At 39.3% G+C, this 26,560-nt stretch overlaps 1 protein-coding gene across 7 annotated transcripts in view; it reads left to right on the top strand.

The window, feature by feature from the left end:
* LOC133424478 (ELKS/Rab6-interacting/CAST family member 1-like) overlaps positions 1 to 26,560 on the top strand; it is a 156,910-nt gene that overhangs the window by 92,130 nt on the left and 38,220 nt on the right. For all 7 annotated transcript variants that reach the window (XR_009770888.1, XR_009770889.1, XR_009770890.1 and 4 more), the window contains one exon: positions 4,908 to 5,068. Coding sequence is in view for 4 of the 7 variants with exons in the window: in XM_061715110.1 (XP_061571094.1) it covers positions 4,908 to 5,068 (161 nt within the window). In the remaining 3 variants the exon portion in view is untranslated. The remainder of the gene's footprint in view (positions 1 to 4,907; positions 5,069 to 26,560) is intronic.

A 26,560-nucleotide genomic window follows, 5' to 3' on the forward strand; every position in this document is an offset into this window, starting at 1 on the left:
GCAAATCTGGGACCACAAGAGCAAGGGTTGGTACGTCAATATCTGCTCCCAGAAAGTCTTTGGGAAAGCCAACTGTTAGCTCCACGTAGCCCAAATATGGCACAGACTGTCCAGCAGCACCCTCAACCTCTAACAGGTTGTTAAGAGGTTTTACTGGCTGATCTGACAGGTAGTGGTTGTAAAAAGACACTGGGACTGTAGTGACTTGAGAACCTGTATCCAAAAGGCAGTTGCGGTCAGCACCAGCTATTTTAATGACAGCTGTGCATCTTGAACCAACTAAACCTTTAGGCAGTTTAACAAGTGGGTGTTTTACCGTCGACTGCTTATTAGCACAGCGCTTGTGCTGACGGTTAGCAGGACATTTTTCATCAGTTCCAGTCCCCATTCGTCCTGTAATAGGAACTGTGGTTAGTTTAAAGCACTGTTGGAAGCTGAGGGATGTTGAGTATCCCATTTGCGACACTTTTCATTGAATTCTCTTCTTTTTTCTGCAACTAATGCAGGATTTGGCTCACCATCGCACTGAGGTTTGATGTGGCCATCCTCCCCACACCTGAAACAGTAACCTGGTTTTGGTCTGAAAGTTGGGGTTTTCTGGGATAATGGCACATGTTTAGCAGATTTTTCAGTTTTTGGTCTCTCAACCTGCTTAGGATGTGATTTTGAAGTAAAAGCAGGTTTGGCATTGTGCTGGTTAGTTGTAAGAGCTGCTAACTGGCGTTGAATATCTGCCATTTGCTTTGCCAATTGCTGGGTAAGTGTCGTTAGTGCAGCATAGGCTCCTTTCTCCTCTTCATCATCGTGAACAACATGACGATGAGATGCTACTTTCTGCTTGGTAACACCAAGATGTTGCTTCATGCGCAGATTTTTAGCTGCTTCACGATCTTCTTCTGTTCGGAGAAGCAGTAAAAGTTCAGCAAAAGAAGGGGGGTTTGCTTTCTTTTGCTTCAGCTGAAGCTCTGAGATGAGTGAGTTATCCCAACAGCCTCTACAAAACTGATTTAGCAGATGTTTATTAACTTCCCTCACAGGTACACCACCTCTTTTCACAGTAAGGTTCAAAGCTACCTGCAGACGCTGCAAATAGACTGATGGCTTTTCACCTGCATCTTGGAATGTATCCATGAATTTAGCATACAACTCGTCACCATCTTGAACTGTGCCAAAAGCTGAGTCAAGTTGCTGTAAATATACAGCAGGCAAAGTGTCAGGACTTAAGTGCTTGACAACATCAGCGGCTGGTGGAAGAAGACTTTCAAGCAATTTTCTAGACCGCTGAAGATCTGATACAGCAGGATCTTTCATAAGTAAGTCAACACTAGAACGCCATGTATCATAGTCTGCTTCCTGTGGAGGCCTCTGTATTTTGCCTGAAAAAACTCGAAGTCTCTGGGATGAAAGCATGTGCATAGCGGTATCTTCGCTCTTTACTATGTGCTCAACCACATACCGTTGGACTTCGGGTGGATTGACGTCATCAGCAGCGATAGTGTTAGATTTTATCCCAGCACTTTGAGCTCTGGGCAAGGGCTTGAAGACTGGATGGGCTGCACTTCCAGGAGAGATTTTCCAGGGTGACTGGGGTGGAGATTTTATCTCTGGGGCGCCGCCCTCCTCCTCCTCCTCTTCTTCTTCAGCTGTAATGGCAGGTTCAAGAGCAGTGATGGATTTACTGATGTGAGACATCATGCCTTTAAGAACTTCAGCATAGTTCATGCCACTGACTTTAGCTAGTTGCTTCAGGTCTTCAAGATATGCTTGAGTCTTTTTGTCTCCTTCCCTCTCAGCATACATACTCGACAGGTCTCTGATCTGATAACTATTTTTCCCTTCTTTAGTGACAAATGTGTATGGTAGTAGGGACTCTAAGGTTATAACAGCAGTTCCTGAACTGTATTCTACAACCCAGTTTTCGTGAAAGTCGGACTCTATTGCATCCACTACTGTTGCTCTACCAATAACCCCATATTGTTTGAGAAAATCTATGACCTCTTCTACGTCAGATAGATCCTTAGTGTTTCCACTGACCAACACAGCATTAGGAATTTTAATACCAAGGCTGTCAAATACCTCCATCTTTTGATAGTGTTCTGACTGAATAAACTTAGTGCTTATTCATAACTGTATTGTGAGGGTATCTTGATCATTGCACATCATAACTGGTTCTCCTGGCTAGCTCACCAGAATTGTGTAGCATATATTTGGCTGTAACTAATGAAATAAAAATGTAGCAAATAGCTAGAGGTAGGCTAGTAACCTCAGAAGACTAGATTCAGCCGAGGAGAACACGTATGATGCACAATGAATGACACAGAGGCAGATGGCTTCAGTTTAGGTACCTTGTATTAGAAAAAACACAAATTAAATTACTCAAACGTTGAAAAATAAATATGGCCACATAAAAAATAAACTTTCTTCAAGTAATTGAAATTCAAATTAACAAAAAAATATAAACAATGACTTCAGCTTAGTTAGCTTATGTCAGGTGCACCATTAGTTTCAATTCTGTTCTGTTCCACACCGTTTACTCAAGTGTGGAAATAAAGAAAATACAACAACTCAAAACCATCCCAAAACAACAAAACAACCCACCAAAACGTAAACAAATTAATGTGGGTTCCCCACTCAAAAAATAAAGTTCACTGTTCAAATTAATGTGGGTTCCCCACTCAAAAAATAAAGTTCACTGTTCTTCACAGTTCTGGTCCTCAGCACCGGTCAAAGCAGTCAGTCAGTCAATTAGTCAATCTGGGTGCTGGGTCCAAGCGTTTGGTTGAGTGAATGGGGCAGAAGAGATGAATGGGGGGGGAGTTTTGCTGCAGTGGCCTACCGCTGTGGCAGACACATAATTACTGTTGAGTATGATTCCTGGTTCCTCCACGTGGACTCCTGATCACTGGATTCTGGAATAGCTCACCATCCGGGATCACAAAACTTGGCCTGGTCAAACATAAGGCCAGAGCTCTTATTACAGGTTATCATTAACACAGAAAATAATTATTTGCTGGTCATCTTATCATCCATAAATGTACTGATTAAATAGTTCAAGCATTTAAACTAAACAGTACTTGCGCACTGAATGTGCGTTCCTCACCGCAGCATCAGCTGTTACCAATCAGCTGATTGACACGCTGCGTCAACATAAAACAAACATTTTAACAAAAGACCCGGTAATTAAACAAACAAAACAAAACATGCCTTACTGGAAGTGTTAAAGTTCATTCAGTCATTTGGAAAAAAAAACTAAATGACTAAACTTAAAGCACAACTCACCAATTCAGGCAGTCAAGTATTCAACAGGTTTCTGACATCGACAATCAAGTATTCACAGGTTTCAGACTTCGACAACCTCCCGACAGCCAGTGGACAATCTGCAGCCGCTCCGCTCCGTGCATCAGCTCCCATTCATCCACAATGAGAGCGTCTGCTTCCTGTAAATAGCGGAGCGGCTCAGCTGATTGGCTGAACGCTAGTCACATGACGTCACACTGACGGGGTCTGAATGAGCTTGAAATGAGTTTATAAACATAAATATATATAAAAAAAAATATAAATATGAAATAACTGCTCATTTAGCACCTGGGTTACACTGTGTCATTTGGATTTTCTTCGACTGGTTCTCATTTTCCTTGTACATTTGGAAATATACCAATTCTGTTTTGACTTGTCTTTTGTTCTTCCATGTTCTGTGTTTTTGGATGTTTCTTCTCATTGCCATTATTGGTTACTATGTCTGGTTCATCTGTTAAATGAAGCTGGAAAAATCAATCTGGTGCACGCTGTCTGGCTCAGGTGGAAAAAAACCCCAAGACATTTGGTCTTCACAGTCGGGGATCGTGTACCTGTTTATTTGCATTTAGGGCAGGGGAGTGAGATCTGATCACAAATTGCGGCTGGAGACGCATATGGCGACAGATGGTCGCGCCAGGCGTGAACAGGCATCCGTAAAGCTGTCAGCTTGTGATCGGGTCACTCAGGACAGACTTTAATACCAGGTGTAAACCGGGCCTACAAGCATCAATCACATTATTTTTCAATGTAGATAAACTTTGTGCATTGATGCTCCCGCGTTGTTTCTTCATGGACTTCATGCGTCATCCACTAACTTTGATAGAAGGATTCAACTGAACTGGCTGGATTCATAAATACAGCTTGTGTTTTAAAAAGAAATGAAAACATTTGTAATCACTAATTAATTTTCCTTGGAGCAAAGCGTTTTTCAGTTCAGCGTCTTTAGTCCTAATCATCTAACCAGTCTTACAGTTGTTTTTAAAAATGATAAAGCTATTCTGTTTGAGGGCATAATAAAGACATGAAAGTGACTCCATACATCAATGCCCTGTCATTTATTCATTCATTCATTAAAAAGTGTTCACACCAGTGATTTTCTCTTCCCATGATAGAAAGCACTTTCAAATTCAGCTTATCTCAACAGTTTTTGTTCTTTGGTTTTGCTGATGCCCTGAACTTTTTGGAGGAAACTTTCCATCTTTCTTTCTTTCCTGCTTTCTTTTTCATATATGTATGGGCGGTGGCCAGATCGTTGTCATGCCATGAGAAATACACGCTGACCTCACACACACATTAAACTGACACGATGATATACAAGCAGTGAGATGAAGGGACTGAGAGAAAATATGTATCAGAGAAGACGAGGAGAAAAAGAAACAACACAGAGAAGGGAAGGAAAACAAGGTGAAGGAAAAATGACACGCTTGATCTTCTACAATGAAGCATTTCGTGCAAAAACAGAGACTGTTATAACATTTCACGTCACACTCAGACGCACGCAGAGAGACGAAACACCCGCAAATATTAAAGTAGATATCTGCAGAAAACAGAAGCAACCTACAGAGTTAAAAGGAAAGAATGTAAAACGTATGTTTATTTGCATGGGTCAGGTGGAGGACCTGCTGGTTGCCATGGAAAAGGTGAAGCAGGAACTGGAGGTGATGAAAGCCAAGCTGTCATCAACTCAACTCTCACTGGCCGAGAAAGAAGGTCACCTGACTGCCCTGCGAGCCGAGAGGCGGAAACACCTGGAGGAGGTCCTCGAGATGAAGTAAGAACAGAAAAACATGCATATTTTAAAACTTTTCCCTATGATAATGTGTATTTTACCTGAACCTTACCACTGAGTGTTTTATTCACTTCCTTTCATCGGTTTATTTTTGCCTTTTCTTTCTTTTCATGCACACACACATATGCAAAGTATTTCTTTCAGGTTACCTTGAATCAGAACAAAGTATTTTTCTATATTTCTTCCTTATGTTGGAAAGAAAGCAGTTGAATTTTACATATTGAGGAAAAAAGCTTTTGTAGTTGGATTAAAAAGGTTCTTCTGAATAGCAGAAAGTTTATTTTTCCCAAAATAGTTCATGCTTCTGGACAGATTCAAATGTTTAGAGACTATATTCTGCATTTTGGTTCCTTTTTTAATTTAAATCAATTAAATTATATTTATACCTTTGAAAATCTTTGGTAAACGACCATAGTTTACAGCTTTTTACGTTAGGAAATTAAATTTCCTAACGTGCTATCCCACTCCATACTTGCAGAGAATGAGGTTGGAAAAATGCATCAACTTTGAGCAGGGCTGACGTCTTGGTCGGTGACTGACTTCTTTAATAATTTCTGCAGGAGAAGATACAGATCTGAAAACTTCTAACATTATTACATCATAATGCATCAGCTTAGGTATTGTACATTGTGAAATGACCCTGCAATGGACAGGTGACGTGTCCGCTGTGAATACATGGATGGATGGATGGATGGATGGATGGATGGATGGATGGATGGATGGATGGATGGATGGATGGATGGATGGATGGATGGATGGATGGATGGATGGATGGATGGATGGATGGATGGATGGATGGATGGATGGATGGATGGATGGATGGATGGATGATGGATGGATGGATGGATGGATGGATGGATGGATGGATGGATGGATGGATGGATATATATGGAAATGTTATTCTGGTTGTAGATCACTACAAATGTCATGGATAAATTTTCATAACGAAGGAATATAACATTAGCATACATTGTTAAGAAAACCTTTGCCGTCACATTAGAATTAAATATAGGCTAAAAATGAATTGTACATATGCATCCAACATTGTATAGCATTAGGGAAATGGTGCTTAATTTGTCACCTAAGAAATTACGTTACTTAAGTGTGTTTTTATTGTGTTAGTTGTTGACAACATTTGCAGTGTTGCATTATATTCAACATCTGTCCAGTAGTTTCCCATGTTCAGATCGATGTTGATGGAAGACGGTAACTGGACTCACTGACATAATCTACAACACGACACCTCTTTAACTCTCTTTCACTCCTTCTCTCTCCTCTATTCTCTCATCTTCCTCTCCTTTTCTCCTTCTCTCAAGCCATAGAGATGATGTTATTGCAGTAACCATGTACCACTGTCCAACTCGTCACATGATTGATTGCATACACAGATGCTGCACGCACTGTGACTCCTTGTACAGCTTAATGTTATTTTAATAGATAGGTTTGTATTTTGAGTGCTGCTCAGATGAGTCCAGCAGTCATGTATTTTCTGCAAATTTATGTCCTCTCTGAGACCTTACAGTGACATCTGATTTAGTGGAACAGGGCTCAGAGCTGAAGTAAAATCCAAGGAGAATGTCAGTGTCCCCATATGCTGCCTGTTAAAGTGGACTATGGGAGAATACTTTATCATGGCATCATGGGAAATGAGGGCATGTGCTGTGATTTAGTTTCCCTGCACTCTGTCCACCCACATTGCATTTCCTTGTTTCTGAGTTATACATACAGCGTATGCTCGCGCTGTCCATTCAGGGTCCAGGTGAAGAAAGTTATTGGCCGTTTTATCGCTGCAGCAACGATCCGTGTGATCACTCCAGGCTTCTCAATGTGTGTTGTTTTTATATGTGAAATTGTGTGTGTGTGTGCGCACATGTGCAAGCATAAAACGATTGATTTATTGTTGTCGAGACCTGTCTAATGCTCCTTTTCATGAATTTCTACTGGCCCCATGATGAATATTTATATAACAGGTACAGACATTAACAGACACTCACCTGCTTTATTACAGACAGACCACACACCAACCAGTGCACTGACTAATAATTAAATTTTAACAGTGGGCTGTAAGCCCTGTTATCATTTGATGTTGCTATGTTTGGAAATGTGTGAAGGTCTTTTCATGTCTTTCCATGATAGATTTACAATTTATGGTGGTTTACATAAAGGAAAACAAAGTCAGGCACTGAGCAAAAGTAAAAAAGAGTGTAAGCTGTGAATTTTTATGGAGTCTATGTATGTACTCCATTATTATCCTTCCTATATGATACAGTGGATCCCTGTTTCCCCTGCATGTGTTATGTTAGAGAACATTAACCTGCAATTTCTTCTTATTTCACTCATAAATATGAGAACTCGCCATAAATAGTTCAGTGTTTCATCAAGATTTCTGCTCATGTTGAAAGACTCAAAAATATTTAAAAGGAGCTGCACATATCTGTGGTTTTAAAAGACTTTTGGGAATGATCTGGGTTTCAGATACTTTGTAGATCGGTGATGCTATATTGCCTTCACATCAGTTACCAATTTAGCAAGAAATACTTAAAGGTTAACTCGAGAAGAAAAGACCCTTTAATAGTTCACAACTTACTTGATTTTGACACATTTAAAAAAATAGAGGTCCTGATATCAAACAACATGCTCTCCTTTTTCTCCTGGATGTCAGAACTGACTTGTCCTTTTCAGAGGCATGTATCTACAAGTATCTGCAGTTTATCAGGAGAAAAAAACCTGTCTCTTTCATGTTTTTATGGGCGGGGTGCACATCTTCTAAATATTTAAGAGCTCCAACCCCCAACAGTTGCCGTCATTACTAAGCACTTGTCAACATTTTGTTCTGAGTTGGATCCAGACCTGTCATATATTACTGTCTGTCCATACACGCTTCATCACAGACCAAACAGCTCTTGAGCAGACCATTGCTGGTGTTTCTCTACTCCATAAACAAACTGTCTTTTTTCCTTTTTTTTTTCTTTTTTTTCAAATGTGGCTGAAAATAAACTCACTGACCTTTTTTTCAATTCTCCCATTTTCACTCCATTTATTAACACTTTCACCGCAAAATGGCATGTTGCGAGTTTCTGAATATAATCTGGAAATTTAATTAATATACCGGTACATTGATTTGGGAAATAAATGTTAAAAAAAAACACCACCTTGTGTTGTATATCCAGAAATCCTGAACGTAGCTGGCATATTGCTGCGCGCTGGTAAGCAGTTTCTTTGTACTTATCTTTTTCACCAGATGACCTCGTGGTCTCAGCTCAAATCACAGATTGTAACAAAACATAACATAACAAAATCACCTCGAACGAAAGTAGAAAGACATTCGTCCCTCTCCCACCATGTTGCAGCTGTCTCTTGCTCATGTCACTGTACTCTTTGTAACACCAATAACAACAAACACCTGCCCATTTCTGCCTCTGTTCGACTACTGCAGTGCTTTTCAAGCATGTATCCCAGCATGCATAGTGAAACCCCTGCAGGTAGTCAGCACATGGCTGTCCATCTTGCGTTTGATAAGTCAAGATGGGAACTCCACTGCTCGGTGTCTTCCACTGGCTACTCAAATTCAAGTCACAAAGTCTGGCTGAAAAGCTGCTGTGAGTACTGCACCCAGCCTTCTAAACTCAAAATGCAGAATCTTTGTTGACCACTACATTTCTCTCAAGATCATCATGTGGTACTGCCATCTCTGCCCGCTTGTGGTTCCATGATGGTAAAACGAGATACCAAATATAACCAAAGTAGCTCTTCTCTACGTTAAAAAATGTTAGACTCCTCTCCTAACATCTATAACACCATTTAAGAAAAAACAAAAAACACTCCATCTTCAAACTCTATCTTTTCCTAATGCTTTGGCAGCTACAACTATATCCACATGTACAGTATTTGGATATTTATATCTGCTCTCTCATACTGAAACATTTAAATGCTTCAGGTAGCTGCCGGTTGTCTCGCTATGAGTTACGATCATGACGCCATTGCTCACATTTTTCAAACGCGTATTCACATGGGTACATTAAGGTTTGGTCAGCCTATGCATTATTCCTTTCTAGCTTTCTCCCACATGTAAAACATGAGATGTTTTAATGTGGCTGGATGCTGCGTGTCTATATATCTTGACCTAATGCACTTGAAACTGTCTCTGCTCGCACAGGCTGCTGTAATTTCTGGAGCTTTGTTTGATTTCCTGCCTGGTCTTAAATCGGTGTATAGTTTAATGTTACTACAAGGCATGATGTATGATGAGCATTTCACACACATAGAATATCTTAGCCCTCATACACACTCAATCATATGTAGAAATAAATACACCAAATACAGCTGGAAGAGCATGCATACTGACATTCTCACTTTCTCTTGTTTCCTCCTTTCCCTTTGGACACACACACACACACACTTTATTCATCCAGCTTGCACCAGGTGTTGGTGCTGGACTGGTACTAGAGCCAGTTCAGAGCTGTTTCAGATTTTGAATGTTTTAGGTACTTCTTTGCTTTTCCATAAACACAAAGCCGCTGCAGCGGTCTGACATCCCAATCTGGATTAATTAAAGTCGGTTTAGTTCTCTTCTGTTCTGCTTTACTGTCAATTAACACGCATTTCTTCTTTGCTTTGCTTCTCCATCTTTCTGGCAATTATCTCACTTGCAGGAAATGTTTTATGACAGAGAGGGGAGGTATAATTTAAGGGGTACTCAAAATGTTAAGACTCGTAGAACACAAACAACTATAAAAAGATTTTCTATATCAGTCAGAGGAGTTAAACTATGGAACAGAATGGATTCAGAATTAAAACAATGTCCAAACATTAACCAGTTTAAAAATAAATATAAAAACATGATTCTCACCAGGTACAAAGAGGAAGGGGTTTAGCGGCTTTTAGGGGCCTACAGATAACACTATTGGGTGAATGGGTAGATTTGTGTATATTTATGTACATGTTGTATGTAATATATATAATATATACTATATATATATATATATATATATATATATATATATATATATATATATATATATATATATATATATATATATACTGTATGTAGGGATTTATGGGTGTATGCGTATGTATGGGTATACATATATATATGTGTGGAGTGATTATGTGTGTAAGTAGATATATACATAGATATAGAGCAGATACAGTATAGTGTAAATAAGTATATTTATATAAATATTTATATGGGCATGTGTCTACAAATATATAGAAATATTCAACTATGTGTATGTATGTATGCATGTATAAGTATGTGTGTGAGTATAATTACAGTATATAATGATAATAATAATAATAATAATAATAATAATAATAATAATAATAATAATAATAATAATAATAATAGTAATAATAATAATAAGAATACTGTTATTTAGCAGTGTGAGTACAGTGTGTGAATATTTATAAATACAGGTTAAATGATCAGTGAATGGGGGTAGGACTAAATAAGTTTACACTTCTTCCTACTCCTTTTTTGGCACATGTAAATCAAGATGGCAAGTTTTAAAGGATGAAATTCTTTGTTTTGTTGTTTTGTTTTCTTAAACTTCTCATGAAGTGTTGTTTTTTGTACAAAAATAAAATAAATCAAATCAAATCAAATTATTTTGAATCCCTCAATTATTCAGACACCACACATGCATGTCTGTTTAGCACAAGAATTTTATTTGTTTGGACAACTTTTGCTTCCAAAAAGGAGTTTTAGTCAAATTACTTTTATGTGATTTTCTTTCCAACAGTATGATTTGGTCATATAAATTTTAGTAGTAGACCAGTTGTTTCCTTAAAAATAATGATAATAATAAAATCCTTTGGCAATAATGATCAAAATGTCACAGAATAATGGTGCAACAGCTGCCTTCTCCACCATGGTTAAGCTCTGTTCTTAGCAGCCAGTTTTTGAGGGTGGAGTTTGTAACTCAACTCCACTCCACCTCCTCTGTGCCTCTTTTGGAAAATCGGTGTTACAGCTTTGTGCTACCCACTCCTAAATGCTTTTGCAGTTTTGTAAAATCATAACGTCTCACACTTTGCGACTACGATCTGCTTAATCTTGAGTCAGACATCCAGAACAGTGTACACAGACACTATGATGGTGCCTTCTTGTGTTGCAGGCCACAACCTGATGTGCTAGATGTAGGCTGCATCATGTGACGCAACCTACATCAGTATTACCGTAATAAATGTAATCTAAAGATAACACTTTAGCAACAATATAATATCACTTAGACTAGAATTAATCATTTCATGCAGTTGAAATCTTACTTTGTGTTGCACTGATGGAGAAGTGCAAGAATAGGATTTTTATACTTCAGTATAAACCCTTTATAATTTGTCTAAATTATTTAAATGAAAATGACTTATAGTATGGTAGTAGCCACACTTAAAACAGTAAAACGTTATCAAAACTGGCTTTGAGGGGTCAGTAGAAGAGGTGGTAAGAAAAGAAAAGGTTTGCAGGCAAAGAGGGAAAATCTCAAGATGAGTAAACGAGAAAAGTTTAGTGTGGAAAAAATAAGAACAGGGTGAAGAGGTCGAGTCAAGAATTATAAATCAGTTTCCTTGGGGGTGGAGCAGAAGAAGAATGATAAAATGAAAGAAAAATGTTTTTTGGAAGAAAGAATAGCATGGAAAATAGGGGAAGACAAGAAAGACAGCTGTCCAACGATAACTAATTTGAGTATGATACTCTTTAAAAAAAAGCATTTTACCACTGTCTCCCATGCTTCTCTCATTAATCTGTCGTCCAGATTATAATATGCACTAAATTTATAATAATTTACATGGCATCCTCGTCTTCATAATCCTTCGTGCATAATATATTTGTTGCAGCAAATGTTCAGAAACAGCAAGATGCTGTTTTCTGTTTATTTGCACGGTTTTTATCGAGGCTGTCACTAGAACGGCGCTTTAAAAGGCTGTTTATTATAAAACTAAGGCCATTGAAGCTCAATTAAAGAAGACTCTTCTGTAGAGAAGCCAGGACACAAATGAGCTTGCCAATTTTTATTTTTTTTTGGCAAAGGAAGAAAATGATCAAGGTTTTTGGAAACATGCAACAAAGCAAGTCACATTTGTTATTCTTCTACAGGGAAAATATTAAAGTTTTCAAATTTATGGGTTGGAGGCTCAAAAAAAGTTGTTTGTCTTTAGTCATTCCTCAGCAGTTTTTGTGGAAATGCAGCGTTTTGTTTGTAGGAAGCTGCTGTCATCATGCAGTGTTCTTGTTTGCATGCATCGTCTGTAGCACTGTTCAGATGGGTTGTAGGAGTTGGACACACACGCACACACCGACACACACACACACGCACACACCGACACCAACATCCTCACACTTGCCAGAATCCAGATTTCTCACCACCAGAACCTTTCAGTCTAACAAGATGATCATCATCATTCGCTCCCCCTCTTAGTTGTTGATGGATTTAATGCACATCTGGGGGGGAATCCAATTTGTTGTTTTCAGTCTTGTGTTGGGAAACTACTCATGCTGTTTTTGCTTTGAATTTTTTTTTTTTTTGCGCTCATTGATTTTGTTGGATTAAAGACATTTTGAGCTACATGTAGAAGTGGATTATAGAGAAAATGTGCAGACACACTAAGATGCTTCGCTGTCTTCAGCTTCCTGCAGTGGGAAGCCTTCTTGAAGCCTCAAGGTGAATGCAATAAATCCAGTCTAATTCTCCTGAGCCGCTCTGCTCCTTCTTATTTTATCTCCCTCCTAACTCTACAACCCCTCCATGGACCCCTTCCGCCATCAATCCCTCCATTCCTCCTGTCCCACCTTACTCCGTCGTTCTAACTGAAATTCCTTCCCTCTGTCCATCCCATTCTTTTTTTTTTCACTCTCATTCCTACCGTCCTTGCATCCGTCCTTCTTTCCAATTCCCAGACTTCAGTCCTCCAGTGTAAGTGTACATATGTGTGGAAATGCTGTTACGCGCCGATCTCTGTCTAGCATGCTGTTTTTCTACCTATTTTTCCATCTGTGTCATCACTGCACACTAAAACTAATCAATGATGTGTGTGACTACATATCGTCAGAGATCCTATTTTCAACGGCTCAGTCAAGGCAACTGCATCTCTGCTGTAGCAGCGTCTACAACCATCACTCATGACATGACTGGATGTGAACAAATCGCACACATACATAAACGCATACCATGTCGGCAGCTGTTTCACAAATAATAGAATTATATGTTACTTTCAGAAATGACCACCACAGATGTTCACTTACTTAAAGAAATTAAACCTTTATTTGATAAAGACTGCTAGGAGACGTACACTGGCGCAATAAAACCAATATATATAAACATGCGCACACGCAGGCGAACGTGTCATCACCCACAAATACATGTACACACACTAATGGCAGCACACCAAAGAGGCACACGCTTTGATCCCTCCAGACAGCAGTGACTTTAATCCACATCCTCAGTGTGCCAAACACTGTGTTTGTGTGTGTTTGTGTGTGCGTGTGTGTGTGTTTGTGTGTCAGCCATTTTTGAGAGCTTAGTATGACAAAAAAGGGCATGCGGTCTTGACACTTAGCTTTACGAGCTGAAATCAGGGCGCCTCGCTTTCTGTCTCGCCCTCCATTTTTTTATCTGCTCTCTGTACTCGCCTCTCTTGCCCTTTTTGTCTCTTACTTTGTCCTTTTTTATGTGCCCCCCCCCCGTCTCTCTCTCACTTACAAGAGACTAAGAGAGGGAGCAGGATCAGTAAAAACAGAGCCAATCAAAGCTGTGCTGCAGTTCGAGGTTATATTTTTAAAATCGAGGTTGTCTCATTGTCTCTAAAGCCACGTAAACCACTGATCTTCAAATGATTAAAGAGCAACGAAACGGAGAAAGTTTCCTTTCGTGGAGCTCACTGAATCTATTGTTGTTGCATTATTTTATGTGCAGTTTTTGCATGAAGTGCAGATTTCTTTTCTTCTTCGTTCCACTTGGTTGAATGGATTTAGAAATGGCAAAAATATGACACCCGAGACAAGAACATAGTGAGAAGAGAGATCAGAACCAAAAGTAACAAGTGGAGAGAAGAAAAACAGATAAAGGAACAAAAAAGGATGCGGCAAAACCTAAACCCGCAGGTTTTTCCACAGCTGATTACAGGTTATGCGAGCCAGTCCATCTAATAGATCATTAAACTGCAATTTGAGAGGGAGAGGGAATGATGAAAAACCAAAAACATATCAAAAGCAGATAACGAAACATGCGCTTATGTTTCCCTAAGCCTGTGATTGCATGTCGGACGTGCCGCATGAGTGAATATCCGTCCTAGGAACGAAATTAAAACTGTTCAGGCAGGCAGAACAGACCAGCAATCAATAGCTGAACATGCTGTGAAAACAAAGATATTGAGCAATAAAGAGATCAGTCACAGCAAACAAAACTAACCTGATGGTTCTTGCATCAACAGTATGACCACTGCTGTAAATGAGTGCGTGACTACGAGAGAAAGATTTTAATTTCCTTCTGTTGTGGAAAAGATGGCTCACACAACTTCACAACATGCAAGACAGTCAATATCCGAAATTCTTAAAATATGATTAACGTTGAGCTACAGCGGTGTTTATTTGTTAAACCGTCATGTTTGCACCAGAATAGAGTTAGAATACAAATATAAAGCTTTACAAGCTTTCTCTTATTTTGCATAAATAGTAGCATACATACAGTAATACAATAAAAAAGGGGCAGTAAAATACAGGAGAATGTACATTAAATTAAAAATGTAGGTGTGTATAAACACTGAAATACTTTTTCCTGCCTAATAAATAGCTGATATACACAGTGGAAAATAAGATGCCTGTGTGTATGATAACCAGTCAGTTACAGGGTACTTGATAATCCCTGAAGAGTTTATTGTTGTTTTTTAATTTCTCACAGAGGGGCTCAAGTTTTATTTTTTATTTTATTTTATTGTTTCGCTGTCATATACATCACTTTTTTAATCATATGTATGCACTGCAAAGACAAGATGCAGTTTTGTTGAAACAAATCAACTGGGCCTCAAAGCTGTGACCTTCCAATTCAGTCTATGGCTACACAAATGATCAAGGCGGGTATTTATTGTATAAAATCAAGTGAATATGTTTCGATAAACACCCAAACTGTCTAAATATTTCCAGAGGTAGCCTTTATTCTCTATTTTGCCATCTGTTTTTGAAAATCTGCACACTACTGTCTCTCTTTGCCAAAATAGACACACATACATACGTTTGGTATTATCAACGGACAAGGTTATTAGAGTCTGCTGACTTATTCACACGCTGTGTAAGAGTGCAGGTGTTCCTGGGGAAGTCAACTAAAACAAACTGGGAAAAAAAACAGATTATTTGAGGAAAACACTTGCTGTCACAGTTAGTATCCGTGGTTCACTGTTAGCAGGCTACACAGTCACTGTTATTCCTTACACTTTAAGGGGCTTGAACTAATTGTTTTGAACAAGAATATCCAATTTGACATCACATACAGTTTTCATTGTTTTTTTTGTTTTCAGAATTATGATACGTATTATTTGCATATCATTTCACAGGTAAGAGTTTAAAGCCGTTAAAGGGACGCTGTGAAACAACACCAGACCAAAAGGGGGCAGCATATTACGAACGTAAATGCGTCGGCTCCTGGCCTGAGACTCAGCTAAATACAAAGTAACTCCCCAACCCCCTCAAATAACTCGCCAGTAAACATATACCCCAGTTTAGTGATGCCATTGTGCAACTGCGAGCATTTTCAGGCTTCGTGTTCAGTCAAAAAAAAAAAAGGCAAAGCCTGGGTAAAAGAATAGATTAGCACAGTCAGGTAGCAGATTATCTGCATTATAAAGAGCAGGGGGTGATTTAAATAAACTGTTTCAATGACTTTTAAAGTTCTCGCTATTGCCGCCCGGGAATCCCTTTTTCATGGTAACATCAACCCATTCCTTGCTCTCTTATTGACTCTCGCTTCACTGGGAATTCCTCCAAGAGAGCCTTTAATGTGAGTTGTTTACACATAACTACTGAATGCCACTGGGTGACCATTGACGGTCCACAACCAGTCTGTGATCAGTGTCTTCCCAGATGCTGCTCTCAACATGATTGACAGGCAACCAGTCTTCTCCTTCTTCCTCGTTCTATTTGAATGTTTGAATGAAGCCGTAATGCTGCATCAGTTCGCCCGCCGCCCCTTCCGCAGCAGATTTGTTTAACATTTTTTTTTAATTTACTTAAATTCAGTTGGTTGTTTTTTGGTTGTTTTTTGTAAGGTATAATTACGATATAAAACATTTTTAAAGCTTTAGTACTCTATCTAATGCGGGGGTCGGCAACACGCGGCTCTAGTGCCGCCGTAGTGGCTCCATGGAGCTTTTTAAAAAATGTTTGACCTTTTTTTTTCTTTTTTTATTCTTCTTTTTTCTCTTTTTCTTTTTATTCTTCTTTTTTAATTAATGTTTCCTTTTTTTCTTGTTTTTTTTTCTTTTTTCTCTTTTTATCCTTTTTTCTTACTTTTTCCTTTCCTTTTTAATCTCGACATTTCGACTTTTTTCTCGACATTTCGACTTTTTTCTCAAGATTGTACTTCGACATTAATCTTGACATTCTGACTTTTTTCTCTACATTTAGACTTTTTTCTCTACATTTAGACTTTTTTCTCAGCACTGACTTTTTTTCTCGACATTTCGACTTTTTTTATCAACATTTCGACTTTTTTCTCAAGATTAATCAACATTAATCTCGACATTTTTACTTTTTTATCAACATTGACTTTTTTTTCTCGAAGTGCATAATGAAAAAAAAATTCTTCCCCCAGTTCTAACTAATATAGATACATGCAGCATGTGTTGCCTTCATTCTAAGGCTTATACAAGACTTTAAATTTTTTGCGGCTCCAGACATATTTGTTTTTTGTGTTTTTGGTCCAATATGGCTCTTTCAACATTTTGGGTTGCCGACCCCTGGTCTAATGCAACGTTCTCCTAGCGTCCTGGCTTTCAGGTACCGGTAGATGTTCATTTGACGTGTGCCACCCACCTAAGGACTGATGCAGGGGGAAACATCGCTTCGACAAGCCACTTCAGCTTTCATGGTGTGCAGTGAGGCCTCCACCCCCCCACCCAACCCCCCCACCCCAGGGCCCTGCCACTCAAAGAGCCTCACCGCCAAAGAACTAAGATCCTTTTCCAAACAAGCATATGTGGGATGCTCTGGCTCGCTCGTGACAGTGTGTGGTATCGGTTCGAGCCAAGAGTAGTAGAGATGTATGACAGTGAATATCAAAGAAACAGATCCATTTTAAATAGTCACTTTTGAGTTTTCACTGAAAATCAAGGAGTCAAGAAGTCTAAGGATGGGATTCACAGGTGTTCATTACTATCACTGCTTAGTGTTACAGGAGCACTGACAGATTGCTGGCAGATGTCTTGGTCTCAGCAGTAAAGCGTAGAAATGGATTTACTGTATAAAACCACGGTGAAGACAAAGCTGCATCTTTAGTCACACGGTTTAGTTTGTGTGTGGTCTCGTGGAAAGAGCAAACTCCAGCCGACCATGGATAAAGCATTTTTACACTTTACTTATTAGTTGCAGTGTGGTTTGTCTTTTTTTTTTCAAATATGTGTGTGTGTCTTTGAGCAGTGGGTACGAAGACAGAGGTGAAGGAGCAAGGGAGGATTTTTAGTAGAAGAAAGGGAGCGAGGAAAAAGCGGGAATATGTCAAGAACAGATCCTCATTCTGTCATGCTGTAGTCCCACCTGCCCTCTTCTCCATCCCGCTTTCTCTTCCCTCCTTCCTGCCTTTGTCTCTCTACCTCCCTCTCTTGCCTCTCCTTATTCTCCCCCTCCCCCTTCATGTCTCTTTGATTTGTTTTTCTCCCAAATCCTCCAGTTATTTTATTCCCTTCCCTGTCAATGCACTTTTTGAGTGTGTGTGTGTGTTGTGTCTGTGTGTGTGTAAGCCTTCTAGCCGTCTTTTTTTTTAAAGCCTCTCTGATGTACAACAGCTCCTTAAGGGGAGCTTTTCTCTCTCTCTCCTTCTCTGTCTCTTTCTCTCTCTCTCTCTGTCTCTCACACACACACACACACACACACATATATATCCTCTGCATCAGCTTTAACCCATTTCCCTAACACTTCCATCTGATGGCCCCATCCTCTGGCTCCACACTAAATCATTTATGTCCACTGTGTCTGACCCACTTATATTATAGTTTCAGACACAAATGGGTTAGACACAGTTCTCAAAGAGACCCCACCAAAAATCCTGCTCCTCTCCGTGTGTTATTAAACACGACCAGGCTGCTTTCATCAAAATTTCTCCCCAACTAAAGACTTGGCTGACATGCAGGCTGTATGCAAATTGTTCATCCTTCTCAGTTCTTATAGACATCATTAAAAAAAAAATAACGGTTCCAGATCGTTACATGCGTTTCTGATTTTGACATTGCATACAAGCATAGAAGTCATTATTCACTTTATTCACTTTTTCAAAATAATATAATTTAATATCACAAAATAAGATCCTTTCCTCTAATAAGCTGCCTTATAATTGAGTGCTGTGAAACTTAGTGTTAGGCCTGTTGCAGGGGGGGGACACGATAAATAGTTTGCTATAAACCAAAGCTTTATTGGCCGTCTTCACTTTGATGCACGCCAGCAATAACAAATGTTCCATAAAACCTGCTCTGATATGTGCAGTCATGGCACCGCGTTTTCTCTTGTACGGTTATAAAACAGAAAGAGGGAGTCTAAGTACAAGAGGCAAAGTGGTGCAGAGCCTCACCTTAAAGCAGCTATTTACTCCATGTCAGATTTATACTTTGTTGTATAAATTAAATGCCCGATTGTGTAGGAGGGTGAGTGTGTGTAAGGCAGAGAAAACGAGGGAGTCCGCTCAGGGCAGATTCAAATGGGGGGGGTTCACTGCTTGCTGGTTGTCTGCCGCAGGACTGAAGCTGTCAGCTGGGCGAGAAATACTTCTCAGCAGGATTTCACTTCGGAGACTCGAAAAGTCACAGCTCTCAATGTGTGTGTGGTGTGTGTTGGAGAGACGACGTATAGTAAGACAAAGAGAAAAGGAAAAAATTAGAAATTCATTTAGATTTATACTTTCACGTAAAAATGGTTTATGCACAGTCATGAACAGCAGACGAGTCATGACAGTGTGTGTGTGTGTGTGTGTGTGTGTGTGTGTGTGTGTGTGTGTGTGTGTGTGTGTGTGTGTGTGTGTGTGTGTGTGTGTGTGTGTGTGTGTGTGTGTATGAGCTCCCAGCTACTACAAAAGGGGAGACAAAGACATATCAACAAAGGTATAAGAAAGAAAAATAATCATTTTTCCTCTTTCGTTGATCATAAATTTCTGTTTCAGTTCTACTTTCTGATTTTCAGTGTGTTCATCCATCTATGCATGATGAGCCACCGCTGACAGATGGCTGTGCCCTCCTGTATCCATCTTCTTTGCTTTCTCCTCTCTCAAAAGCGCAGTTGTCTCATCTGGATTTAAACAAAACCTTCCTTCTGTCCTTCCCTGCTCCCTTTCTTAGACAAAACACCAAAGACAGTGAACTTTTTTTTTATATTGAGTTGGACAGATACTTAAACCCCAAAAATACCTTCCTCTTTCTTTGTCTGTTCAAATCGAAACAAAAAAAAAAGGAAAAAGAGAGGATCCTCCATGTTGTCCTGTCCTCCTCATGTTCCAGGTTGTACAGTGTAAATACAATTTGTCTCCCAGTGTGACTCAGATAGGTCCCTGAAATCCTCTTTTACGGTCTTATTTTGTAGCATCTGCTTTTGTTTGGCCTCCCGCCTGTAATGAGCCGGGATAGGCCTCGGCAGACCCCCGTGACCCTGCACAGGATTAAAACGGGTGTAGAAAATGGATGGATGCTTTTGTATTTTCTGTCTCTTTTAACACTTCAGTGACACCTTATACTTTGTAAAGGTTTCTGTTAAACACTGTCACTCTTTCTCTGTATTTGTTAAATACCTAGAACTCATCAATTATTATATAAATGTTTTTTGATTGTTTTTTTTTTTGCGGGGGGGTGGTAGATGTTTTAACATGTCTTGTCTAACCACAAACTGCAAAATTATGATTGCTTCTTATCGTGCATATGGCTTTTGAAACTTTTTATCAAGAATAGACACCAAAACATGAGCTGTTGCTGCTGAACAGCCTTGAAACAGTAATAGAGAAAATTTGCTATGTTGGTGTAATTAAATAACTCACAAACAACAATTATAGCTCTTTTTTAGTGAAGATTAATCACTCAATGGTAGATTTTCTTCATGATTTGTGGGTCTTGCTCCTTTTGTCTTCCATACAACCATCACCGAAGCTGCTCTGGTGGCACAATGCAGGTCTTGCACAGTCTCCTTAATCTGCAACATCATTTTGGGGGGGAAAAAAAAGGGAGAATATTTTTACTTGTGGTAATTGGAATGCTCTTGATTTACTTTGCTTTGGATTTTTTTTTAACTCTTTCTGTCTGTTTTTGATCAAAGAAACCCCAGACCTCATAGCACTGATGGTTATGGTGATTATGGAGCGTAATTATCACATTTCTCTAAATCCCCCGTCGCCAGCTAAGTGAATTTTCTGATTTTAGTTACCTCAAAACTTAGCCATTTTTCCAAATTGGTTAGAGAGGGTGGAGACCGCTTTTGTATCATCAGAAAGTCGTGGGTGGCGTTTTCTGAAATCTAGCCTGGAGAAGAAAACCTCTCTCTCGGAAAAGCGTCCAAGGAGCCGCCTCGTGTAACCCGAGCGGCCAGTGTCGCAGCAAACAACGGAGGGTTGTTTTGTTCAGTCGGAAACAGAGCAGAGAAAAGAGATTATTTCTAAAATAGTTCTGTCTTTGTCTTTGGCAGAGGCTGGCCAATGTCACGCTGGAATCTACAGGATCCATACCATACTTAGATCATGGACACGCAGTGATGCCCAGAAACAAACCTTGAATACAAGCTGTGAACATGCACACACGTATAGGAAACACACTTTCATCCTTGCGAGCGCAGATGCAGCTTGAAGACACACACGGTAACTGCGGTAAAGGGCGACGGCATGAAAGAGATAACACAACGTAGATGGGAAGCAGCTTTGGTGTGTGTGTAGAACTATGTGAGTGATCTAAGACCAGGCATTAGTGTTTCTGATAAAGTGAGGGGCCTTAAGTGATTTTAGGAAGGAGAGAGGCCCCACATGTGTGTGTCTTCATGTGTGTGTTGGGGTTGGGGTCAGGTGCCTGGTGCATTTGTGTATATCTGCTTACTGTCTGCCTTGTCGCCACGGCGATGACATCATGGCACACGACCGCCAAACGACGGAAAAAATTCCTCCCATCCTCTTAGCAGGCGGAGGGGGAGAAGAGGTGGAGAGATAGAAGGAGTGACGAAGGACGGGTAAAAGGAAGGGGAGATGAGAACGGCAGAACGGGCAAGATATTTATAGATAAAAGGTGAGAGAAGCTCAAAGTGTGTGGGAAGTGGGGTGAGAAGAAAACTTCGAATGGAAACCTGTCAAATTGTGAATAATCTGAGATGTTCGTGTAAACACATGACAGCTTTACTGAGCGCCACTGTTACCTCCTGTTGGAAACACTTTTCAGCCTGCTGCCAATGAACTTTTTTGTTAACACTCGGGAAAGTCAGGACTTCATTGTGTTTTTGGTTGATTTTACTTTAAGAAGCAACATGAAAATAGCAAACAATGACCTCAACTGATTGTGGATGATTTATAAATATCGATGAATTCATACTGTATGTCCCGTACTTGTGATATTTTTAGTGATGATGTGTTTGCATCGCTGTGCACTGTGATGTACAGTTTCCCTGTGCTCAAAATGACGGCATCTGCAGATAAGGGTTACTCCTGTTTTGTTTACCCTGCATGCTAGTTTACTCAACACGGGTGACAACTGTTACAGACTGTGACTGTACCACAGGTACCAGTATTTCACCTACTGCTGTTTTCTCATTTCAAAAGAAATCCCAGTTTGATTCAACTCATTCACATTATCTCCTCTAATATCATCTTTCCTTCAGCAGCAATTGATTGCGGCAGCTACAGAATCTCTTGACAGCGAGTACTGCTTTGGAGGTCTGAACTTTAAAACAACTAATACACGTGCAACACAAGTATAAATACTCACAAGGTCATGGTTTCCTTTCGTAGGCTCCCTGATGGGTTCTGAGTAGATTTGGCATTGAAGCATAAACAATATTTGATTCCATACACAGACTAGAAGTCTACAGAAATAGAGTTCACAAGCAAAATGCTGTTGTGTTAGCTTTAGCATGCCAGATACAGTTACAATGACGTTAATGACACCAAATTTTAGTTTTGTTTTGCAGAAGCATAAATCCAGCTTAATTGTCATTTATGTGAACATGAAATAATTTGCAGAAGAATGCAAGTCCTTTGATCGTGGTTTACTCCATGCCATTATTATGTGGCCTTTATGTTTAATATCTTGACTTTTAATATCCCACTAGCTTGAGCTCTTAGTCTCAATTTAAAAATCGTATTAAATAAAGGTAAGAATATTAATAATAAAAACATGCCTGCATATGTGTGAAGTATGTGTAAGCACATGACAGGAAGACGATCATGCAAAAAAATGTAGTCACAGGGATTATTGTAAAATTATCATAGTATTTAAGTTAAAGCCTTCCGACAAATAGGTAAATATTCAAGAGGAAATGTCTTTAAAAAGCTTTTATCCTGCAGTCACTGTTAGTAGACTTTCCCTTATTCTACTTTTTTCCACACTTTGCTCCGGAAAGACTTGAAAGGCGAGCTGCAGATCTAAGCCTGCATATCCACTGGGAGTCTTTCTTCCTCACATTGCTGCCTCCGTTGTCTTTGTTATTTTCTATAACGACACACTGCCAGCAGTGCTGAGAGCATACTGTCTTTAAAGTGCCGGGAGGCGGTGGAATTATCTAAAGGAATAGCAAAAGACTTCTGCACTTGATTACATAGCAACGGCAGTAGCCACAGCCAGCACTTGTCCTAAGCACGTGTTTAGCTTTGCAAACTGAGAAGGCCAAGCGAAGTGATTTAAGTGTGTGTTTGTGTGTGTGTCAGAGAGATGAAGGGAGACTCGCAGAGAGGGCCAGAATGAGACAAGTGCATCTGGAATAAATATCATATTATCACCAGTGGTTTATAAGCGCCATGTGCTGGCAGGTAACTCTCAGATATAGTATAAAACTAGACGCACTGTTAGCTTTAACAAGAGTAATGTTCCATTAGCCCCTCCACATGCATGTGAGCCAGTGTGTGTACTGATATTCACAAGACAAAGAAAAGGGAAAGGCTGCAACACAGTTCCAGTGTCATAAGAGGGGGGGGTGGTGATTAAGTCCATGTGTTCTTGACTAAATAAAAAGTATTTAACAGAACAAGACACAAATGGAAAAAAAAATACTGTTTGTTGATGAAGGGAGACTGGAATTTTATATGTTCAGAGTATAAAAGCATGCTGTAAATCCTTAAATGCTGTTTTTGTTATGTTTTGTTTTTAAACATTACTCTAAGAATAAAATGATAAATAATACTACACTGGTATCAATAGTAATAGATGTTGATCGTTGTTATCGCTCTTTAATTACCAGCTGAAATGCATTTCAGTCATATAAAAAGTTATTGTGACTTTCTGTCAGATTCTTTAAACTTCATGTCAATATTTCTTTTGTGAACGCAGCACGGAGGATTTTATTTGAGTTTGCTTCAATTTCATTTGAAGGAATATTTCATTACCTTTGGGAAATGTTGTCTTTACAGTATTATACCATACGTCAGTAACAGTGAAACTAGCTCCCAGAGCTACAGTGGACGTTATGGTAGAGGCGACAAAGAGTCAGGGAAGTAATGACCGAAGAGAAAACTAGGGCGTGACCAAGCAACAGACTGAACCAGAGTAAATCCTGGATACTGTCGTAAAAGTAACTCAACCATCATGTTTATAGGGGGATCCCCTGAGCAAAATAATAATAATGATAATTTCAAAAATGTCTTTATGCTGCTTATAGAGTGTATAAAAAAACACAAGACCTCTGCAGCATTGCTGTTTTGAAGTCTTTTTTTCTGGCTGCTGGACAGAAATTGACGCTGCCCAATCTCAGTTTTCACAAATTAACTAACACATGCTAATTTATGATGCTAACTAACAGTAACTCACATTCATTCTGATCAAATTTTCCCAACAATCCTCATTTGAGATGTTACTACCAAAAAATCTGAAACAATTACTGCAGGAGCTGAAACCAAGACTAAACCGGGGCTGTCGACTAGTCAACGCACAACTAACGGACTTTTGGGGTTAACCGGGCTTTGTGGACCTGGCTCGAACAAAGTTATGCTGAATTCACATGGCAGCGTTTGCCATGTTTGCGTTTGTCTCCATAGACTTAATCGGGGGTTGTGTGTGATTTGTTGATTGCGCTGCATTCATCAAATGTTGGGGGATTTTCCCATGTCAATACATGCGTGCAGCTACACAGCTAGTCCAAACAATGGAGTACATGGAGGCCAATCAATAGCAGAAGCGGGTCGTTTTGAACACACATTGAAGGACAATAGAAGAAGAACTCATTTCACACAGGACATCTAGCCAAAAAGCTAGAGACTGTCTATCAGTTAGCAGAGGTAGCTGCTTAGCTAAGCTTCACGTCTGTTGGTACAATTACCAGCACAACTACTGGTCACTTAAGGAACTGCATGTTTCGGCACTCCTCCAACATTTTCAGTCATATCCATCGGTAGGCTAGTTTGTAGTGTGAAATCATTTTCTATGTAAAATTAAGAAAAATCCCTGTTGTTAGAAATTATATCAATTTGACCAAAAAAGAAAGACATCCAAAAAAGGTTCTGGTGATATCTATACAGTAAATGGTTCATATTTATCCCCAAAGAGGAAACGGCTCCCGCTGACACTCAGCTCAGAGAGATGATCTCCCAACGGAGGTCCCAGCTTCCTCAGGCTCTGCTCCTGGATGGATGACTGCAGGTCATATGCATGACAGGATATTTACACTCTGACAGTTTGGTCAATGAGGTTCACCAAATAGTATGTTGGGTTTTCACATAATCTGTCTTCATTTTGGACATTCTCATCACTACATTCCTCGCTGCACCGCTGTATTTGTGTGTGTTTGTTTACCAGCAAGAGAGAAAGGGTGTAATTGTGTTTTGAGAAATGATCAAAATTGAAAACAAAAGTGGGGTTTAGGAAAAGAAAAATTCTAAGTATTTCTTTCTTTCTTTTTTGATGTCCACCGGTGTGGATTTCTGGTTCCATCTTGGTTACATGTATACTGATGAGTCTGAACATGGTGACAGCTTCTGCCACATGTAAAAAAAAAAATGCTGTGACATGCTAAGGGATGAACGCTCTGAGTGTGGCTGGGGAAATATGTCACGAGTTTGAGCTGCCATTGATAAGACTTGTTCCAGCACATCCTCCTCCAACACCCAGTCCCTGGTTTATGGTTTGCTGCTGGTTGGCTCTTACCGCTGCAGACTGGGGGCAGACTGCTAATCTTGCCATAACAACCTGGCACTTGTCGAAGTTGCTGCCCCATTCTACCTGTAGTCTTAACATTGTAATCAACAAACAAGAGCTTTCTTTTCTGAGTCATACCAATTGCAATATCTCTCTAAGAAGCAAGGTTTAGATGGATGAAGAAAAAATGCATTTGGGTCTTTTTAAAATCTGGGTTAGCATTTTTTTGCATTTTTATTTCCTTATCTGTCTTGTTGGATTGTGGAATATCTGTAGTGATTTAGGTTCCTTCTGGAAATGGACATGATTCTGAGAATTCTCCACCTCAGATGTCAGCTCAGCCTGATATGTGGCTGATGGGATGACTTGGATGCGGCTTGTTGCTTCCCAACCACAAGGAATGTTAGCCATCTGTCAGCTTCCCCATCGAGGAAGGAGGGGAGAGGATAGAAACAAGATGGTTGTGGATTGAGACTGGATTCTAGCATGGAAAAAGAGTGCATGGACATGTTTTTATTCATATTGTGGGGGTTGGAAGTCGTTTAACATAGTGTGATCAATAATTTAAATAGAGCAATAATTAGTTAGAAACAGGAGTCCATGGCTTGTTACGAATGCTGTGATAAACTAGTATTAAATGTCTTAATGTTTTTAATTGTTGTTCAATCTATTCTCCTGTAGAATTAAATTAAGATTTCACATCCATGTCTTCTAACAAATGTCTTTCATTCCATCAAATGTTCATTTTAAGTTGAAAACTAGAGTGTTTATCTGTGGAGACCAGTCTTTAATGAACAACTTTTTACAGTCACTAAAGACTGTATATATTTCTATATATTTCATATATACATGTATATACACATGTGTGTGTATATGTATATATGCATACATATATATGTACACACACACATATATATATATATATATATATATATATATATATATATATATATATATATATATATATATATATATATATAT

Source organism: Cololabis saira, chromosome 23 (genome assembly GCF_033807715.1).
Source record: "Cololabis saira isolate AMF1-May2022 chromosome 23, fColSai1.1, whole genome shotgun sequence".
Taxonomy (NCBI): domain Eukaryota; kingdom Metazoa; phylum Chordata; class Actinopteri; order Beloniformes; family Belonidae; genus Cololabis; species Cololabis saira.